The sequence below is a fragment of the Podospora pseudocomata genome, chromosome 5 (genome assembly GCF_035222375.1).
Source record: "Podospora pseudocomata strain CBS 415.72m chromosome 5, whole genome shotgun sequence".
Classification (NCBI taxonomy): Eukaryota; Fungi; Ascomycota; class Sordariomycetes; order Sordariales; family Podosporaceae; genus Podospora; species Podospora pseudocomata.
The window spans coordinates 3,388,805-3,413,722 of record NC_085889.1 but is presented as its reverse complement, the minus strand read 5'-3'; the positions used below and the strand labels follow the sequence as shown (position 1 = coordinate 3,413,722).

Genomic DNA, 24,918 nt, shown 5'->3' with positions numbered 1-24,918 from the left:
TGCTTAACTAGGGGAGAGCGGACGGGATCCCGTGTATTCAACTGCCTATGGCCGTATGTGATTGTCTGGGTTGGAACCGGGTGTTATGTTGTGGCTGCTCAAATGGGCATTCTTTACTTTTTGCCTACCCCAACTCAGGGGCTCAGGGGCCGAGGGGCATAAGAAAAACACTGCCCAAGTCACTAACCGCGGCATTGTTCCAGAGAATGTGGGGTAATCGGAGCTAACTGTGCCAGAGGAACAAGGGGCTGCGTCTTCGTCACTTCTTGGGACTGCCAAAGGCCCAACAAGACCCAATCATGTCCTCCCTCGACCAACATCAGCATCTTTCTTCCATGCATCACCAGCTTCACTTTTGCTGTCCATCTTCCATTCGGATCACCATTTCCATCTCCGCTTGCACTGATGCAGTTGCCAGCGCAACTGGCTCCACTTACAACGACGCCCAACCACCCGCCAAGCCACAGGATTGGCTAGCAGCACGTCAACATGCAGCAAGTCGCGTTGGGCTGGGCTCATGCCATCTCCATTTTCACATGTGGAGTTCGATCGAGCACCTCACGGAACCGAATTCCAAGACTCGTTCGTTCCCATTGTGTACATACATACATACAATTCATTTTTCGCTTCATTATCTCGACCTGACCCAGCTTCAAATTGAACGACCGGGGTATCCGTACCTTTCCCAAACTTCAATCGAAGAATGTATCCACAATAGAGTGTATCCCCTAGTCGTCTTTATGGGCCCTTGCTCTCGCTTCACCGACAATTGACCATCACCATTACATCATGTCTCCCTCGGGCCGTCTCCCAACACCGGACTTTTACGATGACGACGACAGGCTTCCAGCAACCAGGCAAGAGGCGATAGATCATATCCTTCAGATCCGGAGATGGCAGGAGGACTCGGGCTTTCTGACCAGCCGGGCGTTCCAGGGGATGCTGAAGACGTGTGTTTGAACTCTGCTGATCCACCTGGGTGACATCGATCGATACTGACACAATTCCAGACTGAGTGAGAATCTGACCACCACCACTTCCCGCTTCATCTATGAGCTGCTCCAAAATGCAGACGACCTTGACTATGGGGGCGCGTCTCCGCAGGTTCACTTCACCTATGACGCCGAGAAACGCCACCTTCTCGTCGAGTCCAATGAGATTGGCTTCAAGAAGAAGAACGTCAGGGCCATCTGCAGTGCGGCCGAGAGTTCCAAGAACACGCAACGAGGATGTGGCATCGAGCGGAGATTAATCGGAGAGAAGGGTCTCGGTTTCAAATCAGTCTTCAAAGTGGCATCAAGCGTCTGGATCAGGTCTGGGCACTACTCGTTTCGATTCGACCGTGATGGAGAGCTTGGGAGGATACGGCCAATCTGGGACGACGACTTCCCCGCCGAGGAATACGCTGCCGGGCTCACAACCGCCATCCTGCTCAAAATCGCCAGTCCAACTCACGATCGTCAGACGGGCACCTCGGATCCAATGGACCTTGTCTTACAAGGCCTGGAGAACCTCAAGCCCGGTCATCTCCTCTTTCTTTCCAAGGCCAAAGAAGTCAAAGTCGGCAAGGTTGTTGGTTCTGGAGCGTTGAGGAGTTTCATCCGGGGTTCGACGGCTACAGCTAAGCCGACAGCAGTCTTCAAAGCCGATCATATTCCACCACACCGCAACACACTGTTGCCGGTGTCATTGTATCACAATGATGTGATCAACCAACAGGTCGCCTTTCGGCATCTTGTCACGGACTTGCCCGACACACCAGAGCGCCCAGGGTGTCTGGAATCGGAGGTGACTTTGGTGTTTCCCCTCAAGATTCCACTTGATGAGCCACCGGAATCTCAGATGGTTTATGCGTTTTTGCCAATCAGAGATTATGGCTTCAAGGTGCGTTGGATTTCTGGGAAGTTGAGTATTGGAAACAGGTTTACTAACGAAGCTGCGCCAATAGTTGTCCATCCATGGCGACTTCCTTCTTGTCCCAAGCAGAGAAAGCATCATCGACAATGTGTGGAACAGGGCCTTGGTGGAGGGGGTCTGCCGGGCTTTGGTCAATGCCATCCCTGGCTTTCACCGATTTGGCTATCACGAGCTCTTCTACCGGTGGCCATTACTATTGCCCCCCGGACCAACACGCAGTGACATCTTTGAACCAGTACAAAATCGTCTGCGTGACCTTTGCTCACTGAATCCCGTCCTTGAAGACTCCAAAGGGCGCCTTGTCTGCGGGAGTCAGCTGAAGATCGTTCCGACGAGGCTCAAAGATCAGGACGGAAGGAACATACTGCCGGCTGCATATTCGACGCAACACCTCATTTCCGACAAATACCCCGCCAGAATTCACGCCAAACTTCAAGCACTCGGTGTACCGCTGTTGTCTCCGGAGGACTTCCTCGCCGACTTGGGAGGCTTCATCTCGAATTTCCCCACAGAGTTCCGGGGGATGCCAGTGTCGTGGCATAACGCTCTCTGCAAGGCTCTCCACTCCCTGTTGGACACCCACCGCGAGGTTATTGAGACCCTCGAGATTATCCCTGTTCACGACAAGACGTGGGTTTCCTTCAAAGGACGCCGTTTGTATCTCCCATCAGATGTCGACCTAAAGCTGCCCGTGAGCATCAGCCCACTAGGGATCGATCTCGACATCCGACAAAACGCCGACCGGGCCAAGTTCTTCCAGGCACTAGGTGCTCAGATTGTGGACAAGATGAGCTTTTGTGATCTTTTGCTTCAGGAACATCAACCTGATGTTCCGAATCAGAGGTTCCTTGCGTTGACTCTCCAGGACAGGATCGAGGATTTCGTGTTTCTGTACCGCGCGAATTGGAAGCCAAAGAACAACGATATCCCGGAGCTTTGGTGCGCAGCGAATGTTGATCCGTCCAAGATTTGGAGGTTGTCGTGGGTTTACCTGCCGGACAAAGACCCTTACTCTGCGAGTTCTCTTGCCAAAGAGACAAGGTTGACATTGCTTTTCCTCCATGACCTCTATTTGAAGACGTTTTCTCAGCTACCGGGTGGGCTTTTGTGGCTCTCTGACACCCTCAAAGCGAGAAGGTTTCTGCGTGTGGTGCAACCTGGGCCCCTGGATTGGGGTGTCAATACGCACCGGCTTCACAGCGATTTCAAAGCACTTTTGCAACGCGATCCAATCAAAGGATTGGAACTTCTGCAGCACCACTGGGAGTTTTACCGGTCTTGGTTCGTTCCAACAACGCAGAATGGCTACGAGTGGACCTTTTCTGAGGAGGATATCAAGTCCATCCATACGTTTTCTTCCACTCAGTCGGAGCTGACGAATGATCTGTCGATGCTCGAGTTTCCGTGTCACGGTGGGAGCATGGCGAGGTTGATGGACACGGCCCTTCCACGGCAGAGCTTACTGGTACTGGCTGATCAGAGACTATCATACCACTGCAGCGAGGACCATAGCTTGTTCTGTTGGATTTGCGATATCATTAAGTCGATGCTTGCTCGCCCCGGACCTCGCCCAGTTCGTTCTGACCGGCTGCTGAGGGTCAACGAGCCGGAGGATAAGTCGTGGGATTTTTTAAGACATTTCGGGGTTCATGTTGAGCCAGAGCCAAAGGTGTTTCTTGATTATCTGGTCCAGCTGTCTGGCAGGGCAACGACACAAAGGGATATGGAGCAGCTTTACGAGCAGTTGGAGAGTTCGATTCTGAAGTATGGGCACAAGGAGAGGGATATGAAGGATATCAGGCAAGTTACAGTGACAGGTGCAACTGTGAGCTCGACTTGATTACTGACAAGACTAGATCCGCACTAAACGGCAAGAATTACATCTACATCCCCAGAAGGGGCGGTCAGACTGTGGGGTGGTGGGCACCCACTTCGTTGTGTGTCTGGGATGGGCCGCCGTGTCTGAGATATATCCAGCGCATCAAGACGTTCTATCCTCACCGCGACAACCTGTTCCGAAATTTACTCGAGATCAGCAACGCCAACTTGAACAGCTTGTTTCTGGAAGTCAGTCACCTTGATGTGTCTGATACAGAGCACATCAAGGCATTGCTGGTTCAGATATCGCAGCAACTGCAGGTTTCGGCCCATGATTTGGACAGGCCTGATTTCTCGAGCTGTGCCATGTTCCCGGTCAGGTTGACGGGTAAGAAATCGATGACGGTGGTGCTGCGCTCTGCAGAGGAGGAGTGGTGCATTCCAGAGGAAAGGCTTCACATCGAGGCTTTATCTGGAGTTGCACCCCTGTCAATTTTAGATGCTGGGTTCTTTGAGATGGACGGGATGGAAGCTCTTGTCAGGGAGCTTGGTCTCAAGGAACGTCTTGTGTCTAGGAGGCTGGCTGGGCAGGAGACGGATAAGGGCGATGCGGTTCAGCATGTGGCCTTTGAGGAGGTGCTGAGGGGCAAGGCGCTCTATCTTGCGGAGCTTATCCCGAACACCATCTCAGGGCTATCCTTTCGCCGGAAGAAGACCCAGCTCGTCAATGTCCAAGTGTACTCTTGCACAAGGATCAACATCAAGCTCAAGGTCAAGGTCAACGGGAAAGAGGTCAAAGGTGTACCGATCAAGAGCCGTGTGGCCAAAGAGGTTGTTGACGACAGTCTCCGGTTCTACATCATCGACACCCGCAAGTCGATTCCAGTTCATTGGCTGTCTGAATTGCTCGTTGAGTTTTGCGGCATCAAGAATAACCAAGACATTCAGCTTTTGATGCAGATCTTGAACTCAAATGACGATGAGATCATCCGGGATGAGTTGGAGTACCGACGGGAGCGGATGGCGGTAGTTAGGCGCCCGGCAGAAGGTAGGTTTGGCTCTCTGGGAGACACTGATGGTCATGTGAGTGCTAACATCATGTTAACAGAACTTGAAGAAGAAGAGTCTTCCGAATCGGAATCTGAGGTGGAAGCGGTACCAGAGCCTGAGCCGCAGCCTGAGCCGCAGCCAGAAGTGCAGCCAGAAGTACAACCAGAGCCGCAATCTGAGTCTGAGCCCGAGCCCGAGCCCGAGCCCGAGCCGGAGAGCGAGGCGGATCAATCCTCACTTCACCCACAGCGAGTCTCAATTGTCCTCAGACATTCTCGGTCAGTGGACACGGGCTTTGAGGAAGCGAAAAGGGCGAAAGAGCCCTGGAAGTTTCTTCAGGTCCAGGAGCATGAGACGGCCAGGCCTGCAACAACATCGAAGCGCAGCGAGCACGAGGATTTCATTGCCATGTGCTATGGTCACTCTCACCTCGACAGCCCTGAAGTCTTCACCCAGTTTGCACTCGACCTCCTTTACCGTGCAGGGTATCGCAAAAGCTCCCCATTCTGCACCTGGATGCCCAGTGAGATTCACGATCGAGACCCTCAGGCTACAAAGAGAAACTCGATCACCACCTGGAGCGCTGTCAATCAAGGCTTTCACGCTGGCTCACCCCTGGGTTTATCCGCCACTTTCAAGGGCCCAGCAAGCACCACAACACCCCCTGTTCTCACCCTAAAAGGCGTCTATATCGACACCGTCCACGCTTGTTTCGACCTTGATCTACGCCCGGACAGCAGAACTCTAGACCTCGCAAGCATCCTCCACCGCCTGAGGAAGTTCCTCGCCCCCCTACACCCAGACCCCAACCCCGATAAAGAAGACTCCAAGGACCAATGGCGACGGGACTTGTATCTCCTCGAGCTCTTGACAGGCGACTCTGAACTCCCAGCAGCCACCCGAAACCCAACCCCCCTCAGCCGCTTCATCGACACCCACCAACAAGCCAACAACCCCACCCCACCTCAGACACCGTCCGACCCATCCCACCGATGGTTTACCCCCTTTGCCCAGCAAATCCTCGCCCTCCACCCCGACGACGACAGGAGGATCCTCGAGCCAGAAGTGCAAGCCAATCTCGACAAGGTCAAGGCCACTGCTCTCGCGTTCCTGAGTCGGTTCCCCGATCCGGCCGTGTGCATCACTGTCTCGCCGGAGAATAACACCTTCTTCGCGGGTATCGTCCCAGGCGCAGCCAAGCCGGGCGATCGAGTCTTTGTTCCCCACGGCTCTAAAGTCCCGTTTGTGGTGAGGAGAAAGAGCAGCGGTCGGCCGAGACAGGTGAGCTCCGTGTCGCAGGGTAGTAGCGTACCACAGGTGCCGAGGGAAAGTCCGAGCGCGAAGCCGCCGGCTTTCGCAAAGATTGTGCGGAGGGCGAGCATGAGGACTAGTTTTGGGTTGAAGTGGAAGAGTAAAGCGCTTGGTGGGGGGTTGGGGAGGAAGAAGAGTAAGGGGGGGGATTTGGATCAGGGGACTATGACGGAGTTTTCTCCTACGGGGGGGTTGGATAGTGGGGTGGGAAGTATGGAGGATGTGGTGGCGGGGGGGTCTGTGAATGGGGGTGGTCACGGGGAGCATCATGAGGTTGGGAAGGAGAGGGAGAGGAGTAGGAGTTCGTTTAGTTTTAGGAGGCAGGAGAGTTGGGATTGGGAGGGGAAGTTGGGGGGGCATGGGGGGGCGGGGAGTGTGAGTGCTGGTGCTGGTGGGGGTGGGTTGGGGGTTATGGAGGAGGAGGTTGGGGAGGGGGAGGTTGCTCCTGAGGTGAAGACGGTGAGTTTAGAGGGGGAGGATGATAGGTATGAGTTGATTGGGGAGGGGTATGTGCAGGGGCTGATGTATTTTGAGAGTTCGAGGGCTAGGAGTGGCGGTGAGGGGAGGGAAGGGGTGGTTTGTTTGGTGTAGGGTGGTTGCTTGGTTGGTATATATACAGAGATGTCAGGAGTAGATTTTTGGTTCTTTTGTACTGGTGGTTTGAAGTGCCTTTTCTTTTCTTTCTTTTTTTTTTTTTGTTAACGAAGACTATGACACGTGTATGTACATAAGAAAGATTGGAAAGTTATATAGGTATGGTTGCTCGGAGTTGATACACTTGAGTTTCCTGTTGGAATCTGACCCTTCACACTTGGACCTCCTTGAACTCTGAAAAGTTCAAACCATCATGTGGTTTCCCAGCCAAAGTCAGGTGATATGACTGAACGTAGGCCACCAGGCAAAGATTCTATCGACCCCCCAGGCTGGGCAAGGGGCCCCGAGGCAGGCTTCATGGACCCCAAAAAATCCACCACTGCCCAATGTGATGGCTCAGCAGAAACAGCGATATCCCGCACACTTGTCCCATTGGCATTCCGCGCCCCAGTATCAGCGCCATACCACAGGACAAGCCGCAAAGTGCTAAGGCGGTTGAGTTTGACTGCTGTCATGGCAGTGGTATTGCCCAGTTTATCGGGCAGGTCTGATTGGGAGCACCAGTATAAAGAAGTTCCAAGACAACTTCACTGAAACCTCCCATCACGGTGCAGTGGAGGGGAGTGCCGTATTTGTTGTCCGTTTGTAAGTTGACGTGAGGTTTGGATTTTGACTTGCACATGGCTTGGACGAGATCGGTTCTATTGCTGTAGCATGCGTAGTGCAAGGGTGAGAGTCCGGACTTGTCGGTGGAAGTAATATCGGCTCCGTTGTTGGTGAGGAGGTTGCTATTGGCTGCTGAGGTGCAGTAATATAATGGGGGTTCTTCCTTCGTCGTCTTTGGCTTCGAGCAGACGGTTGTCTTGCTGGAGAATCCATTCTGCGGCTAGGCTTGACGGTCCGCTGATGGCCATGTGTAAGCGGGTTCGTCTGCGGCTGTCGAGACATGGATGATCAGGGTGGGGGACTTGCTGTTGTGTTTTGTGAATTAGATCGAGGATTCGTAGGTTGTCTTTTGTGTTTCTTCTCGCTGACAGCAGAGCGGCAAAGTTAATAGGGGGATGGAGGCGCCCTTGATCACTCGGAGAAGTACACTGCATGATACATAACTTTGGCTCGGCCTATACAAGGGCAGAGGCAGCGTCACAGTAGTACAAGTCAATAGCCTGCATTAGTCCTGTCGTGATCCCGTTGCTTGCAATTATGGATAAGGGCTGAAGGCTTTGGATGATTTCGATGGTGCGTTTTAGGTTCTGGTTGCTTTCGGCACCATGCATCGCTCGCCGCTCTAGGGTTGACGAAAAGCAAAGAGCTATCCACAAAGGGTTTGTGTTGATGCAGGCCATGGCCCTCTTACGCGGAGCGCTCTTCAAAAGGACTTCGAGGATATCAGGGCAGTGATATTGCACGGCTATGTGCAACGAAGTCCAAGAGGATCGAAGGTCGGTTTGATCATACTGCTTTTCGGAATACACAGGCGCGAGTGCATCCGCTCCGAGAGCCAACAAGGTCTTAACTGCAGGCAAGCTATATACCTGAATGGCCATACACAATGGTATACCAGTAAGCTGAAGCGGCCATTTGTCGACCAGCAGCCATGCCTTACTTCGTACCTGCAGACGAAGTATGACCGTGCAGGAAACGGTTATTCGAAGACGAAAATGCTTTCTACGCCCTGTGCGACATCTTTCACGCCATCTTGCGAGACTCTAGGCTTGCAGCGGCTTATCTGGTTGTTGACGCCCTCGACGAGTGCGACAAAAACCTGCAACAACTTTGGAGATTATCAGAGACACGGCATCGGCAACACATGTGCCGATCAAATGGATTGTGTCGAGTCGGAATAGGCCCGATATTGAGCAGCAGTTTACCCTCGATGATTCGCGTATGAGGCTTAGTCTTGAGCTCAATGCAGAGCAAGTGTCTCGCGCTATTGACTTGTACATCGACTATAAGGTCACCCGGCTTAAATCGATTGAGCATGACGAAGCCATGCAAGATCAGGTCAGATCTCAGATGCCACAAAAGGCTGATGGAACCTTTCTCTGGGTAGCACTAGTCTTCCAGGAGCTTCAGAAGCCTGTGTTGAGCAGGGACGTGCTTCCGCTGCTGGAAGAAATCCCCCCCGGTTTGGAACTACTCTATAATCGAATGATGAATCAAGTCGAGCAATACGAAAGATCCTGCCGGCATGTTCTTGCAATGGTTACTCTTGCGCATCGTCCACTTTATATCTCCGAACTACGGGCCTTAGCGGATGCCTCTGGCACAGGTGAGCTGGAAAAGATCATTGATATGTGTGGCTCATTCATCACAATCCGAGACGCTCAGATCTATCTCATCCATCAATCCGCCAAAGACTACCTTACCGGCAATGCGTTACCTAGGGTCTTTCCTTCCGGCACCAAGCCGGTTCATCGCGATCTGTTCATACGTTCGCTACGGGCTTTGTCCGGGACCCTGAAAAAGGATATATACGGGCTTCGTAATTCCGGACTCCTAGTTCACGAAGTGCAGCCGCCTAATCCGGACCCATTGAGCGCGGTGAGGTACTCCTGCGTTTACTGGGTCGATCATCTGCTTGAGGCCCACGGACAGGGCTCTAATCAAGGGAAAGAACTCCCTGACGATGAGGAGATCCATACGTTTCTGAAGACGCATTTTACCCATTGGCTTGAGAGCCTGAGTCTTTTGCGCAAGCTTCCAGACGGTATAGTTTCATGTCGAAGGCTTCTGCATGCAATTCAAGTACGTCGTACAAGAGGTCAATTATACTCCACCTGCTAAATAAATGCAGCCAGCATCTAGTGTAGGCGGTAGATCTGAAAAGACATTTACCAGAAAGTGGTTTCGTTCCCTCAGGGTATGTCGTACAATGCTGTATCCGCATCTTCTCTACTAACTAATTAGAAGTTAACACCTAATTCGCCTGCACCAAACGTATCCACCGTTAATACGGGGTTTCAACTTATCGACTTCTTAAGAGATGCTGTAAATTTCGCATTTAGCTACGGTTCGATTATAGAAGAGGCACCATTGCAGACATATGCTGCCGCGCTGCTGTTCTGTCCAACAAACAGCAAGGTAAAGAGACAGTATTGGGGAGAAAGATTGCCACTCGTCAAGAACGTTTCAGGCATTAACAACAACTGGGACGTATGTCTTCAGACGCTCAAAGGCCATAGCGGGTCGGTCAAGAGCGTTGCCTTCTCGCCGGACGGCCGGACGCTTGCGTCAGCTTCAGACGATGAGACGATACGGCTCTGGGATGCGGCAACAGGCCGCGCGACACAGACGCTCAAAGGCCATAGCTCGTGGGTCAATAGCGTCGCCTTCTCGCCGGACGGCCAGACGCTTGCGTCGGCTTCATGGGATCAGACGATACGGCTCTGGGATGCGGCAACAGGCTGCGCGACACAGACGCTTAAAGGTCATAGCAGGCCGGTCAATAACGTCGCCTTCTCGCCGGACGGCCGGACGCTTGCATCGGCTTCACAGGATGAGACGATACGGCTCTGGGATGCGGTAACAGGCCGCGCGACACAGACGCTCAAAGGCTATAGCTCGTCGGTCAATAGCTTCGCCTTCTCGCCGGACGGCCGGACGCTTGCATCGGCTTCACAGGATGAGACGATACGGCTCTGGGATGCGGTAACAGGCCGCGCGACACAGACGCTCAAAGGCTATAGCTCGTCGGTCAATAGCTTCGCCTTCTCGCCGGACGACCGGACGCTTGCGTCGGCTTCACGGGATCAGACGATACGGCTCTGGGATGCGGCAACAGGATATGGCCTGAACAACAACCGTACGCGGATTACATTTAATGGCCGAGATATTCTATGGCTGCCTGTGGAGTATCAACCGTTGTCGTATGCGATATCCGAAACGACCATGGCGATGGGCTGCACTTCAGGCCAGGTGATACTTCTAATGTTGTCAGGATATAATTCCATTTCGTTGCAGGATTTACCTTTTTTGTCCGCCGGAATCCTCTAGCTATTCATTTCAACCTTTCACTCTTTCTTGTGACGAACCCCTATCCAGAACCTCTGAAAGGGATACTCAGTTGAAGGTGCTTCTAGACAATTGGTTCGGTGCAGCTAAACAGTGCACAACAATGGCTTGTCTCAGTCACAATAGTCTGATACCAACGAATGGGACTTGTATTGCACACTGCGTAACTATCTACGAGCTATCTAGTTCCTCCGTATATATAGACCATCATTTTCCCTGGATCATTGTCTTCCCTCAATGATCCCTAGAGCCGGATCGTTGGATTGTCACAATGATCCAATGATCCTCTCCTGATAGGTACGCGTCCTGTTCTCCTGATTGGTCGTCCCCTTCTCCTTTCTGATTGGCCGATCCTGTTGGGAGTCCGTATTCAAGAACATGACATTTCTCTTTATTTTATTTTCCATAGCGTGCCACAGAAAGTGGGGGAGGACGGTTTATTTTATAGGACTATTTGGCATCTAGCACTTGCGAGTTATTCCTTGATTTTCTAATCGCTTCTATTTATCAGCTAATCTTTCAGGCTAGCTGTGTGCAGATGGCTTGGCATGGGCAGACAGCTTCGACATAAGAATTTTGCCACCATACCACCAGAGTTGCCACTGATCAATATGTGTGAGCTTTCTAAGAGAAATCACAAATATAGTTACGGGAAGGTTCAGTGTCCACAATCTCATATGTAAAACCTTTCCAAATGTCACCGTTTTTGGCTCCTTGTTAGTGTCTCAGTCTCCACTGTATACTATATCCCAGGTGCCTTGTATGACGGTCTCAAGGCAGTATATTGCAACTAGCTAGGCCATTCTACGAGTACACTGAACTTGAAGAAAAGGAAAAGAGAAAGAAAAAGTTTGACAATGTCACGAAGTGGCCAAACGAGAGACAATGCTGCAAAGCTACACTCAATTGACGAAATACTAAGCTAAAGAAGAGAAAAAGGAAAGGAAGGCTTTGCCTGGCCTGGCCTGCAAGGAATTTAAGGTGCAAGGCTGCAAGGCTCGGTGGGGCAGGGCAGGTGAATGATAAGATAAGGTCAGGGTGCCAGTGCCAGTGCCATGACAACACCTCAGCTTCTCAGCCCCCTACCGCCGGTTTCCCGTACATCGTCCAGATCTTACAGAATTATAGCATATCGCCCCGATATCAAAGATCCCAAAGACCCGAGATTTGTGGCTAGGCCAGAGGGAGCAAACGACTATATACCTGAGGTGAGGGCCTGGGCTGTGCCGCAGTGATAAGCCAAGTCCAGCACAAACGCGTATGGATATTTAAGCGTAATGCAGTCGTTCAGCTGAATCCTTAGTAAATTACATTCTTTATGATGGTACACAGATAATTAAGATTTCGGCTTCAGAGATTGGAGTGGTAAATATCTAGATATGTAAAAAGTTATGCTTCATGATCCTTTCTCCTGAGAGCCTGAAAATACGAGCTCGATGTACCAAAGTACCTATGTTTTTTACCGCCCGTTTTATTTTCGATTTTTGTTTTCTGTCGGCGCTTATATGCTTCAGGTTCATTGGGAGACTGAGGGGTGTGAATATAGAAGATAGGGAGAGAAATGTTCCTCAGTTTTAGCAGTATGTCTTCCGAAATCTACATCAGATTTCCCTGGAAATGACAGTCTGGATGTGCCATTATCCGCATTTCCAAGACAACTAACTTGAGGTTCTTGCGAAGAGAGCTTCGGTTAACATGTTGGTCAAACTTGACATGTTTGACAGCAAAGACATTTTGCTCTATCGTGCACCTTTCAACCAAATATGACACCCCCTCTCCGAGCCTTTCTTCCCGAACCCGCTCCTCATAACGATACTGCTTCAGACCGACATCTCTCGCCATTCGGGTGACGCTCTCAAGTCCGTAAGATTCTTCATGGCGTGCGGTGTTGTTTGAGAGTGATTCAAGGTTTAGTGTTGAGATAGTGGTCCGGGCGAACTTGTTGCCCCAGCTTTGGGGGCTGTAGCTCAGAGCTCTCTTCCCGGCATCTTTGTTTGACTCTGGCGTTGCTGGAGACATTGACTGAACTTGTACTTCAGGAAGAATTGGTGACGGTGAAAAAGAAAAAAGACGCCATCCCCAGTGTTATAGAATCAAAGGCGGGTGGCTATAAGCCTGCCTTGCCGCCGCAGGACCATCACATCAAGCGCCGACCGGCCCCCATCGGGGCCCCCCAAAAGCAATGTTGTGCGGTAGTGCGTATCTGTCTGCAATATGCTAGAATCACAATAGCAACCTTCAACCATCTATGGAGGATCGGGAGCAAGACAGAGGATCTGATAGCAAACTACCGCGACTTTGACGATGCAGGCTGATATTTTGGTTCTTTTTTGTTTGGAACTGACGTTACATATCTGTCTGGTAGGACAGCAAGGCGCTAGAAACCAAGGTTTGGGATGAGAAAACCTGGCTCGGGCACTTTGACTGCCTTTATTCGATTTTCTGTAACAAACAACTGCTCTTTGACCTTTCGTTGATGCATGTGCCCCTGTTCCAATCCAAAAGGATAACCCCAAAGCTTGTTGGTCCCAACAACGCCGAAAAGGAAGCATCGAATGTATAACCTCATGTAAACCCCATATACTCACACGACCCAAACGGATTTCCCGGATCCAAGTTACTCGCAAACGAATAGTCAATCATCTGCGCAAACGTCGGGTCCCAAGAGTCGAATATCAAGCTATCATTCATAGCCATAAATTCCCCAGAGCCCGATTCCATTTGGTCACCGCCCATTGACCCAAACAAGTTGACATTTGTATGCCCAACACCTGACGTGTCCGGTATCTGATAGCTACCTACAGCCATTGCAGTATCAGGATGGCCCTGTGATGTATTCGCAAGCGTCGACGACGGAGAAAGGGGCTCACAGGCCCCCGCAACGAGACCAGGTTGAAGCCTGGCGCCTGAACTAGGGGGATTTGTCGAGTCTTGCCTCGCGCCCTCATCAGGCTTCTCAATAAGCCATCTCGCACGTGAATGAAGCTCAATGTTAAACGCAGAACCGCTGTCGTTGATAGCCTTGGGCTTGGAAGGCGCGCAGACGCCCCCTTTTGCTTTGGCACGCTCACGAAGCAACGCCTCACTCCTCTCAAGATTGCGCACCACGGCGTTTCCCAACTCACTGCTCAAACGAGCGTTGGCCCAGATAGGAGAGAGCTGTCGAATGGCCGCAGCGACTTTCAAGAAGTCGGCTTTACCACGAGTGCGGAACATCGGTAATTTGCTGAATTTCCATTTCCTGTATGCGACTGACAAGGAAAGCGACAGGGCATATGGCACAAACGGGAATGGGCTGAGTTTGTACGCTGATATCACATCGAGGATACGGTCTGAGGAGTGTGATCTGCGTGCGTTCACACTGCTTGGCGGCAAGTGCTGATAGCTGACGGGCGTCTTGTTGCCGTTGTCGGTTTCTGGAGGGGTAGCGAAGCGTTCGCGGGTCATTCGTACCGAGAGGACACCGATAGCGTGGTACAGGACTTCAAGTGTGGCTGTGTCATGCTGTCAGTAACAATAGAGAACTTCGGAGGGAAGACGGTGGGCACTTGCTCAATATTATCTCTGGCTCACACTGCGCCCCAACATCCAGCGCCATCTGCTCGTACACGGGAATATCAATGTACGTCACCGTCGGCCGCGGTCGATACATCTCTATCACTTGATCCAAAACGTGAATGAGTGACATGAACAGCCGGAAGCTGGGTGGGTCATCAGGATCAGCCTTTGGTCGGTCCATGAGGTCCTCATTGTGAAACATCACTGGCCGTCCCGAAAAGGCAGCAAGTAATCGGTCCAAAGCATAAATGCACTTAAACAGCCGCTTCCCAGTCCCCGGAGGATATCTCTGATCGGCTAGATGGCCTTTTCCTTGAAGCTCCAGATGAACACCGTGCGAGGCAGCAATGCTCACCAGATTCCCAAAAAGATTCAGCGGAGCAGACCGCTCGTTGACTTCCTCTGGTTGCCAGTACAGACAAGTAATCCCCATGACCTGAAGGTTGTAAAGCAGTGGAAGCTCCCGGCTCCTGATGCGGGTGTTTATGAAGCTCGCCAAAGCTTGTGAGTAGTCTTCATAGTCCACGGATTCTCGCACCCAACCTTTGCCATCTTGACTCCTACATCCCAATGTCAAGCGTCCGCTGACCTCCGGATCGGTCGAGATGGCTAGGCAAACTGCGGCTTGGATGGCTTCGCGTACGTTTTTGTCTTGGGGAAGATCAACAAGGGTCTCTCTGTCAAGGATTGGAAATATTGGTTGGATCTTTCGAAGGTACATGTCCCTCATGAAAAGCCATTCAGGTTCTGTGGGCAAGACTGCTGGGGCAATTTCCGTGGTGCTTCCAAGGAGCTCTTTGATGAGTTTGATAGTCGTTGCATCTCGTACTGGCACCTTGAGCCACGACCCGTCTACACGGAATGAGAAGAACCCTGTCGGCTGGTCTTCATCACCGGGGTCCCGCGTGGCTTCCGGTGATTTTGAGGTTGTTGTCGCTTCACCTGTTGGTGATGACACAGCCCACGGCGGGATAGAGACACCAGGGCGATTATCCCTCTCAACATCTGTGATCTTGGAGGCTGTACCAGATGAGTTGGAAGGCCCCGGCCAGGTGGTCATTGTGGCTTCGGCTAGAATTCCTTCCGGGTTCAGGTCCCCGAGGAATCTTGGGGCTGAATCGATAGGCGGCTGTTTTCTCTGTGACGCGTCATGACTGGAGTCGTTGCGTCCTGGTTTCTCGCGGGCGTGTGAAAAGAAGCGAAGAAGAAGCTCGGCGGCTGCGTCAGACACATCCGCGTCAGGAGGGTCTTGGGGTTTTGAGCTTGAGCGTTGGCTGGCGTGAGGCGGAATTGGATTCTGAGGCCGTAAACTTGGCGAAGGCCTGGGACTTTCAACATCTATGATACTGGAGTCTTCGACTGATTGATTCCCTGGAAGATGCCCGCAACGTTTCTGGAAAAGTTAGCCACCGTAGATAACCAAGAGTATGCCATGAAATATCCAGAGAAAGCTCTTGTCTTTACCAAGCAAACGTAAAGGCCAATTCAACGCATTCCTGAAGGCCGATAACCCCTGGTGCAATGTTCTCTTCATTTTTGCATCAAGCTGTCTACCATGGTCTACCATGTTGCGTTGAACCTGTCAAAGAATGGTCGAATGTGCTGTAGGGAACGGTGGCGGAGCCTTCGGATTACCGGAAAAAGAAGTAAGGAGAGATTATTGGCAGGACATACCTTTCTTTTCCTGCAGGTGTCGCAAGCCTGATGCGCCTGTTTCCTCTTGACGGGCAGGCCGGAGGAATCGGTTGCTACGAAGACAACAGGTTTGGCAGGCATGGTGAAAATGCAGACCCACGAGTTGCCGTCCCGCCAAGTGTGGAGACAGTCTGGAGAGGATTTCCGCGAGCAGCGAAGCAAAGCAGTGTCGGAGAGTGATCAATCCGGCGTCTTGCAATTGAAGCCGTCCACCGTTGAGTCCGCACTGCGTGGTAGCCGACAGACAGAGGCGGAGAGCAATTGAAGACAGCCGCTCGATTTTCGGCTGTGGGGACGTCGGGGCTTCCTTATCCGGTTAGACCGTTTCCCCGCCTTGGCGGGCTTGGCGGCGAGAAATGGATCCTCGCGCCGGAACCCTTGGTTTCTGATCCCCACTAAGTGTCCCAACCCACCACCATCCCAACTGTTTGGTTCACGCTGGAAGCCGTGCATATCATGGAAGGCATGCCCTCAACATTCGGCCCGGTTTTTAAAACCCCATAGCACTGTGGATGATAGCAGCTTCATCTATCCGCGAAATGACAAGCCCGCCGCATCATGGCCCTCCTTTGCCATATCTTTGTCACCTCGCCATGACGTTAGTCGCGTGAGCTCAATGACACCAAAAACAGCAACTCCGAATGGGATGTTTGTGCGACCCAACCTCGAGGCTCGGGTATATTATCACGCCGTGATTATCGGGAAGACGGGATGCCTTGATATCATGAAATTTCGAGTTCTACAGTCCCTCAACCACACCGACCCCCCTGGTTCTTGAACCCCGAAGTTTTCAACATCTTCTTCAGCCTCATCAACATTCCGATAACTGCTCGCATATCGCCATTCAAAATGAAGGCTGTTCTCCCTGCGAGACTCCCGCCGGCAACATGCCGTGTACGACTTTCTACCCCGCTCCTCCGCTCATGTAGGCAACCACCACGGTACCAGACGCGGGGGGTCGTCTGCATGGCGTCCATGAGCCCCAAGAAACGGGAAGGAGACATCTCAGATGCTTTTGCCTCCATGTCTGGCAAGGCCCCAGAGCCTCTTCCAGATCGTTATCGCCAACTCAAACTCAGACTGGTCCAAGGCCATGAGGAGGCTGTCATCGCCAGCTGGAAGCGGCTCCTCAGCGTTCTGCAGCGTGAGAACGAGGTCATCGCACAACGTGGTCCGTCTATCGTGCCCGAGATACGCTTCAGCCATCTCGAAGAAGACCTCGCCGCCTCGAAACCAGAGCTCAAGAAACGAGGTGTAGCTGTCATAAAGGGTGTGATACCCGAGGATGAAGCCAGGGCGTACAAGTACGAAATTGAGGAATATGTCCGCCAAAATCCACATACCAAAGGTACGTTCTCTGGTTGTCACGGTCTTCAAAACCGGTCCTAACACCAAGCAGGCTTCCCCTCAGACCATCCCCAAGTCCTCGAGCTGTACTGGTCCAGCACCCAAGCCCGCGCCAGATTCCACCCCTCCCTCCTCAAGGCGCAAACCACCCTCATGTCCTCCCTCTGGCACGCCTCTAATCCGAGCACACCCATCTCCCTATCCACCCCTCTCTGCTACGCCGACCGCCTCCGCATACGCCAACCAGGCGACGCCCAATTCGCCCTGGGTCCCCACCAAGACGGCGGCAGCGTCGAACGTTGGGAGGAAAATGGCTACGGCCTCGGCGGTATCTACAACCCCATCTTCCGCGGTGACTGGGAGAGCTACGACCCCTTTGATGCCAGCGGCAGATTGAACGCCGTGACAAACTTGCACGATGGCCTCGGAGCGTGCAGTATGTTCCGGACATTTCAGGGGTGGCTCTCCATGAGCAAGTCAGGGCCTGGAGAAGGGACACTGCTTGTCAACCCTCTAGTGAGGGAAACAGCTGTGTACACTTTGCTAAGGCCATTCTTCAGGGATATCAAGACGCTACACCAGCTTGGCGGTGACAAGAGGAGGCATCTGGAGGTAGACAACTGGGAGTTTACTGGCGGAGAAAAGATGACCAGTGATTTGCAAGGTGCGTCTCCGGGACATGGCCAGGAGTTCCCGGAGGGGTTACACCCGCATTTGGAGCTGGAGAGGACGATGGTGCATGTTCTTGAGGTAAGGCCGGGGGATTATGTTGTTTGGCATTGTGACAGTGAGTAGCACCTCTTCTTTCCTCTAATAAGAGCACCATGGTCCCCGAACTAACAACAATATGCTACAACAGCAATCCACGCCGTTGACAAAACTCACAACGGCCATGGCGACTCAAGCGTCATGTACATCCCCATCTGCCCCACCACCGAAGCAAGCGCACAATACGTCGCCCGCCAAAGAGCCGCCTTTCTCGAGGGTACTCCGGCCCCTGACTTTCCCGGCGGTGAAGGCGAGTCCCGTCACATCGGCCGGCCGACTGAAGATTATGTCATGAGGTTTTGTGATCCAGTGGGGGTTCAATCACTGGGATTAGACAAGCTGGTTGCCTTGGAGGGGGATACCCCCAGTGGAAAGGAAGCCGTTAGATTAGCTAACCAAGCGCTGGGGTTTATTTGAGCTGTTATTCTCATCAATATTAACAAATTCATTACCTCTTTGCCCAACTACCCTCCAACCCCTCCATCTCCTCCTCCTCCTTCGCTTCCCTCGACGTACCACCCATGCTCAACCCCATTAATCCACCGAGGACATCATGCTCCCTTTTCCAGTCCGATTGCGTCCAGAGCTTCTCGACGACTTTTTCCTGGCCCCTGACAAACACCTCGAGATTCTGCGCCAGCATCTCGAAGAACTCTCTGCGGAGCCGGACGTCGTCGTCTTTGTCGTGGATGGACGACTGTTGCTCGAGGTAAGTGCAGATGGCGAGGTGGTTGGTGCATCCTTGGGAGAGGGTGCGGAGTTTGTGGAGGTAGACGATGTCGTCAAAGGTTTCGGATGGGTCGAGGGACATGTAGGTGTCAAGGAGGCGGGAGAAGGTAGGTTGGAAGTTTTCTTGGGGGATAGTGGTGGGATCGCCGGGGGAGGAGGGGTCGGTTGGGGGGTTGAGGAGGAGGGGGCCTGGGATGTGTGGTTAGGAGGGGTTTAGAATGGGAGAGAGAGGGGACGTTACGGATCTCGTCCCAGTTGAAGGTTGGGTCTATTGATGGTGGGGGTGTGTTTTGGACGTCGGATGAGGAGACGTCTACGGTGTCTGTGTTGTCGAGGTCCATGATTTTGGTTTTTTGTGTGATATCTTGGGTAGGGAGATTAGTTTGTTGTCTGGAGCTTGTGGGAATGATCTGGGTAAGATTGTGGGTTAAGTTGGGAAATTAACTTGGAACCAAAGACAGTATTTTGTTGGCTGCCTGGCTTTTCTTGTTGACGGCTGGTGGCTTGGTATTGCGGATCGTGGCTTGACAGTAAGAGGAGGATGGAAAAAGGTTCTAAATCACGGCCAGCCGCAGTTTTTATGGATGTTGCAAGAAGGCCCTGCATTACCTTTGTGTGCTGACATGAGACAATTGTGGCTCTTTATTACGTGGCACAAAAAATCACAGATAAGGTATTGAAAGGTTAACACCTGGAAAAGCTCGTCTGGCTTTCTTGATGGATTTTTGAGTTGCATCGCATGCCACCCACAAAAAGGAGTGTTCTTGAGAAACAGAAGAGCGATGCTGTCTTCCAAGCTCAATCAAGCCTCGACATCTGTTTTTTCAACCCAGACCCAATCCTCCAACCCAGTGACTTCCTCCCAGTCAGGCTCCGAGTTGAGAATATCCTGGTCGCTTGGGACACCATCTGCCATTGAATAGAATCTGTTAGCTGATAAAACTTCGATTTGATAGCGGTCATAAGATAAGATAAGGTCAAGCCCTCAGTTCAGCGTTATCAACTTACCATAATCATCCACCCCAGCAACAGCAGTCTCACAAGCCTTCTGCAGCATGCCCTCCAGCCAGGTCAAAGTAAGCTGAAAGAACTGACGACGGATGATGACCTTCACCGGCAAGTTCCCGAATTGTATTTTGAAGACGTCCCTAAAAAAGTAGGTGCATTGTCAGCTTTCTTGCTAGAAGAAACATCGCCCAGTGCATACCCGCTATTGTCTCTCATCTCCTTGCAGTCACGAATGAGTCTGCGAATCGGAATCTTCTTTTCCTGATGAAGATTGACAATGAGTGCCCTGGCGGTTGACATGAAGAGTGCCGGAGGGGGGAGGTCTGCGGGACCGCGCCCCTCCATGAGGGTGGCGCCTGTTTATATTTGTTAGCAGGTCTTTGTGAGGAGATTCAAGGCGGGCTTACAGATTGGCTCCCAGTCAAAGACGTTCTTGGGCATTGTGAAGCACTGGAGAGGCTACGTTGACTTGAATAGATGGTTGGTTAAAAAGGTTTGTGGTGGTGAGGTGATGGATTAGGGTGCGCATGAGAGAAAGCTTTTGCGGCGCGATAAGGAATGTATTTGATACATGAGGCAGGATGGGGTGGGACTTTATGGGAGCAACAGGTATCTGATGGGATATTCACCTGCGTTTGAGTTTTGTGTCAAAGGCAGTGAATATAATGTGGTCTGGTAGTGAACTTGGGAGCGCCACGAGCGCTATGAGCGCCTCTCATGTGACGATTGTGGACCCTGATGTCACTGAGCGTAACTTGGTATTCTACTCCTCAAAACCTGTCGCAGAGCTCTCCAGGTCCAGGTAAAGTGAGTATTTTAAAGCATAGTTGATCTTTTATTCCGGAGTCCTGCTCTTCTTTGGTCCCCATCAATGTAACCAACATGTCTACCCTTGATGAACAATCCATCCTGAAGCCTTCGCGCCACATCGGACACTGTGCTGCCAATCCAATCCTAGCACGAGACTCCCTCAACAAGAACCCAATCATCACAGCCCGTGTCAAAGCCATGATCCTCCGCGGACGTGCAGGCATTGTCGTTGGTGGGAATAACCTCTGTACCTATTTGACATCTTTGTCAGCATCAGAACACTCCCACTGGAAAGCTCTGATGACCGCTCAGCATCGCTTACCTGGATGGCTCTCAGTCCCCTCCAACACGCCAGGATTCTCAGTCCCCTCCGAAACCCCAGCCATCTCCATCCTCTCCTTAATCCAGCTCTGGCAAAGTCTGAAGAATGTGCGGCGGACAGCCACCTCAACCAGCATGATGTTCTTGGTCTTAGCGGTCTCGGGGGTATGGTCATCCTCAGTGGGGACATCCGCCCAGGCATACTCACTGTGCTCCAACATCTCGCGGCAGTCACGGAGCTGATCATGAAGGGAGACCTTCTTGTCCTTCCAGATTACCTCCTTGAAATAGGCGGTGGCAATCTCGTCAAAGGTGGACTGCAGCGGCATCTTCTCCGGCCCACGACCTTTCTTGAGAGCCCGCCCTGGGTATGGTTAATATGTCGGAAGAGGTACCTAGGTAGGTAGGTTTGGAGGGTGCTTACCGATTCGGTCCCAGTTGAAAATGCTTGGGGGATTCATGGCAATGACTGACTGTGGGAACGGGGGGTGGGGCAGGTGATATGTTAGGTAGGTGCCTAATGGTGTAGAGTGACTGAAGCCTGTTGTGAAATGTGTGGGAAAACGAAAAACAAATGGGTGAGGGCGAAGTTGGGACGGAATTTATACATGTGCTCATGAGCGTCGAGAACCATCACAGGCCCACAAGACCGACGGCAAAGCACACATCGGAGCATCGAGATTTCTCTCGCGCCACAGAGTCAGTGAGCGGAATCAGGAAGCGGGCCCAACAACCCGCTTTAAGCTCTGCAATGCCGACATTGGGGTCGTCGACACCGACGGGATTGTTCGTGGTTTGGCTTTGTCACCTGGGAGGAAGATTTCCTCTTTTCATCGTCTTTTTATCCTTTGATGTGGTATGGATCTATCGATAGGGCAATGGTGCTTGGTTCTTCATGTCTCATTCCTCTCTCTTATGTGTCTGCCCTCATCTTCATCCCTTTCCTCCTAAACCAAATCGGCCTTCCCAACCATGACCCAGTCTGCATCATAAGCATCCACGTCCCAATCTGATTTAATGGGCAAAAGAATCCAGTTGGACGACAGTGACTCTGTATACATGTGGTTAGCTGCCAAGTTCCTTTTATTCCACAATCAGAGGCTTTCTACACACCAGAAATCTCAGATATGCCTTGCTTCACCCTCGACATCTCGATCCAACCCAGCATAAAGGCAAAGAAATGTCTCTTGATGATCAGCTTGTTGAAGTCTCCTTCACACTGAGGGTGACACTGTCGGCGACGGAGCGGGCTGCTGACTGGTACTGCCTGTTGACTTGTTTGAGGACTTCCTGGCAGTCTTGACGCAAAGCGGCCATGGTGATTCTTTTGTTGCTCTGCATGTCCTGGATGACGTCGCGAGCGACGGGCATGAACACTATCTTGCTACCTTTGCCGGGGACAACCTCATTCATATCGATAGCCTCCTCTACACAGGGTGTGTTAGCTGGATTTGTAAAGGTTGTTTGTTGAAGGAGACGCACCGATGGCACCCCAGTTGAAAGCGCTGGAAGGCATGATGATGATGGTGTTTGTTTTGTATCCTTGAGACTTGAGAAGGAGGTAGAGATGTGTTGTCAATGGAGTTTGGGAAGTGCGGGCATGAGGAGGAAGCAATGGAGATGGCAAATATATACATGTGGTTATCATCGTGATGACTTGAGTATCGGTGGGTCTATGAGGTACAATAGTGGTTACCTTATTCACTTGTGGGGATTGGGGACAACATGGTCAATTTACTTGCTGGTAGGCTGTCGGTTGGCGCTACCGTCACCAATTCACTTGCTCAGCATCACCGCCCACTGATGGAAGAGTAAAGTGTGTGCCCAAAGTTTCATCGACAATGAGGCACTGCTCCAAAGAACCGGTGGCTCCCGAGAAAACAAGCATACCTTATCTGCGTACTGAACGCGGAAGTCACAGAGGCAGTTTTTGACGATATCAAATGTGTCGTTTACTCCCAGATACCTATGCATGACAGGTGGTTGCTCAAAGAGCTCTGTTGTAAAAGGAACCTAAAGAGAAGTCGTCAAGTTACTTCTTGCATTCAGGTCAAAAACAGTCTGATTTGCTGGTGTATCTCAAGTCAAGGATGTAGAAACCTAGGTATTCTCTAAGCAGAGCCAGCCTCGACAATGACCCAATCCTCATCGTCATCGAAAACATTCAAGTCCTGCTTAATGCAGAGATTCTCCAGCTTGTCTGCGAGTTCCTCCGGAATCTTCGGGAATCCATCCAGCTTCTTTGCCTTATCCAGCTTCTTTGGGGGTTCCTCCAGCGTCTCCGGGAGTTCATCCAACTTCTTTGCCTTCTTCAACTTCTTCGCGGATTCCTCGATCGTCTTTGCTTTCTCCAGCCCCTCCAGCTTTTCCAACTTCTTCAACCTCTCCTTAGTTACCTCCAGTGTCTTCTCAGTTTCCCCCAGCTTCTTCTTAGTTTCCCCCAGCCTCTTCTCAATTTTCTCCGCCACCTTCTCAGTGTTGTCCAGCCACTTCTCGTTTTCCTTCCACATCTTCTCGGTTTCCCACAGCTTCTTCTGGGTCTTCTTCAGCATCTGCTCGGTATCCTGCAGCTTCCTCTGGAGTTCCTCGTCTACCAGGGTCGTCAGTCATGATACTCATAAAAATATCTCCGGGGTTTAACCGGACACGTACCATAATCCATGCTGCTCGTGGAGAACTGGAGCCACTCCACCAGCTCGATGAAGAAGTCCCTTTGCAAAGCCAGCCCGTAGGCCACATGGATTTTGCCAGTCGGCTTTCTGTCCTTCATTTCCCGCGCACTGGCGCGCCAGTAAATGTCGTTGGCCTCGGCAAGCTTCGCCCGAGCGTCGCGGAGGAGGATAGACCAGGCGACACAGTGGCTGGTATGAAGTATTCCGGTCAAGATACGAGCAGTACAGTTAAGGACATATTTGTCGGCGGCGTGACCCTCGGGGTATTTGTTCTTCTGGTCGATCAGCTTCTCTGTACAGGGCAGGCTATGTTAGTTTACAGGTGGCAGAGAGGTAGGGTGTCCGAGGGTGACGAACTGATATCCTTCCAAATGTAGACGTTGTCGGCCATGATGGATGAGGTGACAAGAGCAGAGGTCTTTGGTCGTCTGGAGGTTTTTTTGTGATGGCGGGTGGCGGTCATCCAACGTTTTGGGATGATGAAAAGAAGAGAGAGTTGGAATGAGAAGGGTATTTCGAAAAAATTGCCGTCACGTACTTATTACAGGAAAGGAGCAACTCGCAGTCTGGGCTTTCATTGTCTCAGCATTCACTTGCTCGCCAGACCCATATGAACACTCGGAGCCCACTTAAGGCCCGTGCCGGCATACCGCCGTAGAGCAAGGCCCCCAACATTCACTTCAGGGTAGAGCTGATGCTCGGCGTGGAGCTGTTGGAATAAGTTGCTCCCTACCTGGTGTGGGTCAGGCAGGTTGCTCTTAGGGCTCCTGTCCCGAGCCCTCACAGCTCAGCTAGTTAATTATTGGTCTTGTTTGCTCTTGTGTGCAGAGCTCTCATCGGTGGCTCTGTCAGTGAGAAATATCGGCGTTAACAGGGGATCAGGATCATTCCTGGTGCACCTATCTTCAAGAGGGGGGTAGAAAATTCGGCATCATCCAATTGGGAATTTCCAATCATACAATCGCACAGTTACACAGTGAAGTGAGGTTGATGTCGTCGTCGACCATCAATATTCGATCACTCATGGCAGACCGCGAAAGGGGATTAATGGGCCTTTTAAATATCTCTAGAGGCCTGTTAACTACCAGATATCTTTAACACTCACCTATCGACCATCTTTTAAGGCCTAATAAGTACTTCTCAAGGTATGGTTCACAATATACTACAGCTTTTATGTGTCAATTATTTTGTGTGGTAAGGGTGCCGGATCAATATCATACCTATCCTTGTACCTTCTTTCCAATCTTGCAGTTACATAGCACAAAGGCGACAAACATGGAAGATGATTACAAAGCCACAGCAATTG

General features: G+C 51.6%; 9 protein-coding genes across 9 annotated transcripts; 3 read left to right on the top strand and 6 right to left on the bottom strand.

Moving 5' to 3' along the window:
• Positions 1-371: 371 nt before the first annotated feature.
• Positions 372-6,687, top strand: QC762_508110 (uncharacterized protein; the record flags this gene model as incomplete). The annotated part of the gene is made up of 5 exons (XM_062891225.1): positions 372-950; positions 1,011-1,884; positions 1,949-3,742; positions 3,769-4,783; positions 4,844-6,687. Exons 1-5 carry the CDS (start codon positions 790-792, stop codon positions 6,685-6,687), a joined length of 5,688 nt encoding a protein of 1,895 aa, XP_062742550.1. The 5' UTR covers positions 372-789.
• Positions 6,688-8,242: 1,555 nt separating this feature from the next.
• Positions 8,243-11,232, top strand: QC762_0085040 (uncharacterized protein; the record flags this gene model as incomplete). The annotated part of the gene is made up of 5 exons (XM_062883983.1): positions 8,243-8,253; positions 8,329-8,442; positions 8,481-9,400; positions 9,716-10,495; positions 11,228-11,232. The coding sequence occupies 5 exons, from the start codon at positions 8,243-8,245 to the stop codon at positions 11,230-11,232; spliced, it is 1,830 nt and encodes a 609-aa protein (XP_062742549.1).
• Positions 11,233-13,269: 2,037 nt separating this feature from the next.
• QC762_508090 (uncharacterized protein) lies at positions 13,270-16,220 on the bottom strand (the record flags this gene model as incomplete). The annotated part of the gene is made up of 3 exons (XM_062891224.1): positions 15,937-16,220; positions 14,257-15,655; positions 13,270-14,198 (listed from the first exon to the last, which is right to left on the bottom strand). The coding sequence occupies exons 1-3, from the start codon at positions 16,036-16,038 to the stop codon at positions 13,270-13,272; spliced, it is 2,430 nt and encodes an 809-aa protein (XP_062742548.1). The 5' UTR covers positions 16,039-16,220.
• Positions 16,221-16,301: 81 nt separating this feature from the next.
• On the top strand, positions 16,302-18,533 carry QC762_508080 (uncharacterized protein). The gene is made up of 3 exons (XM_062891223.1): positions 16,302-17,305; positions 17,357-18,091; positions 18,164-18,533. Exons 1-3 carry the CDS (start codon positions 16,807-16,809, stop codon positions 18,487-18,489), a joined length of 1,560 nt encoding a protein of 519 aa, XP_062742547.1. The 5' UTR covers positions 16,302-16,806; the 3' UTR covers positions 18,490-18,533.
• QC762_508079 (uncharacterized protein) lies at positions 18,521-19,142 on the bottom strand (the record flags this gene model as incomplete). The annotated part of the gene is made up of 2 exons (XM_062891222.1): positions 18,521-18,990; positions 19,043-19,142. The coding sequence occupies 2 exons, from the start codon at positions 19,140-19,142 to the stop codon at positions 18,521-18,523; spliced, it is 570 nt and encodes a 189-aa protein (XP_062742546.1).
• A 261-nt stretch (positions 19,143-19,403) lies between these two features.
• Positions 19,404-20,472, bottom strand: QC762_508078 (uncharacterized protein). The gene is made up of 4 exons (XM_062891221.1): positions 20,217-20,472; positions 20,009-20,165; positions 19,810-19,949; positions 19,404-19,710 (listed from the first exon to the last, which is right to left on the bottom strand). Exons 1-4 carry the CDS (start codon positions 20,248-20,250, stop codon positions 19,604-19,606), a joined length of 438 nt encoding a protein of 145 aa, XP_062742545.1. The 5' UTR covers positions 20,251-20,472; the 3' UTR covers positions 19,404-19,603.
• A 455-nt stretch (positions 20,473-20,927) lies between these two features.
• QC762_508077 (uncharacterized protein) lies at positions 20,928-21,401 on the bottom strand (the record flags this gene model as incomplete). Its single annotated transcript, XM_062891220.1, has 2 exons — positions 20,928-21,304; positions 21,365-21,401. 2 exons carry the CDS (start codon positions 21,399-21,401, stop codon positions 20,928-20,930), a joined length of 414 nt encoding a protein of 137 aa, XP_062742544.1.
• Positions 21,402-21,763: 362 nt separating this feature from the next.
• QC762_508076 (uncharacterized protein) lies at positions 21,764-22,588 on the bottom strand (the record flags this gene model as incomplete). The annotated part of the gene is made up of 3 exons (XM_062891219.1): positions 21,764-21,991; positions 22,054-22,367; positions 22,423-22,588. 2 exons carry the CDS (start codon positions 22,586-22,588, stop codon positions 22,135-22,137), a joined length of 399 nt encoding a protein of 132 aa, XP_062742543.1. The 3' UTR covers positions 21,764-21,991; positions 22,054-22,134.
• A 463-nt stretch (positions 22,589-23,051) lies between these two features.
• Positions 23,052-24,003, bottom strand: QC762_508075 (uncharacterized protein; the record flags this gene model as incomplete). Its single annotated transcript, XM_062891218.1, has 3 exons — positions 23,052-23,530; positions 23,593-23,904; positions 23,970-24,003. The coding sequence occupies 3 exons, from the start codon at positions 24,001-24,003 to the stop codon at positions 23,052-23,054; spliced, it is 825 nt and encodes a 274-aa protein (XP_062742542.1).
• Positions 24,004-24,918: the final 915 nt, after the last annotated feature.

Coding starts and splice junctions, on each gene's coding strand:
- QC762_508080 (XM_062891223.1), top strand. CDS start 16,807: ATGAAGGCTGTTCTCCCTGCGAGACTCCCGCCGGCAACATGCCGTGTA. Junction 17,306..17,356: donor CCAAAATCCACATACCAAAG/GTACGTTCTCTG, acceptor AACACCAAGCAG/GCTTCCCCTCAGACCATCCC. Junction 18,092..18,163: donor TGTTGTTTGGCATTGTGACA/GTGAGTAGCACC, acceptor ATGCTACAACAG/CAATCCACGCCGTTGACAAA.
- QC762_508078 (XM_062891221.1), bottom strand. CDS start 20,250: ATGCCCAAGAACGTCTTTGACTGGGAGCCAATCT. Junction 20,166..20,216: donor CTTTGACTGGGAGCCAATCT/GTAAGCCCGCCT, acceptor AAATATAAACAG/GCGCCACCCTCATGGAGGGG. Junction 19,711..19,809: donor TGCTGGGGTGGATGATTATG/GTAAGTTGATAA, acceptor ATTCAATGGCAG/ATGGTGTCCCAAGCGACCAG.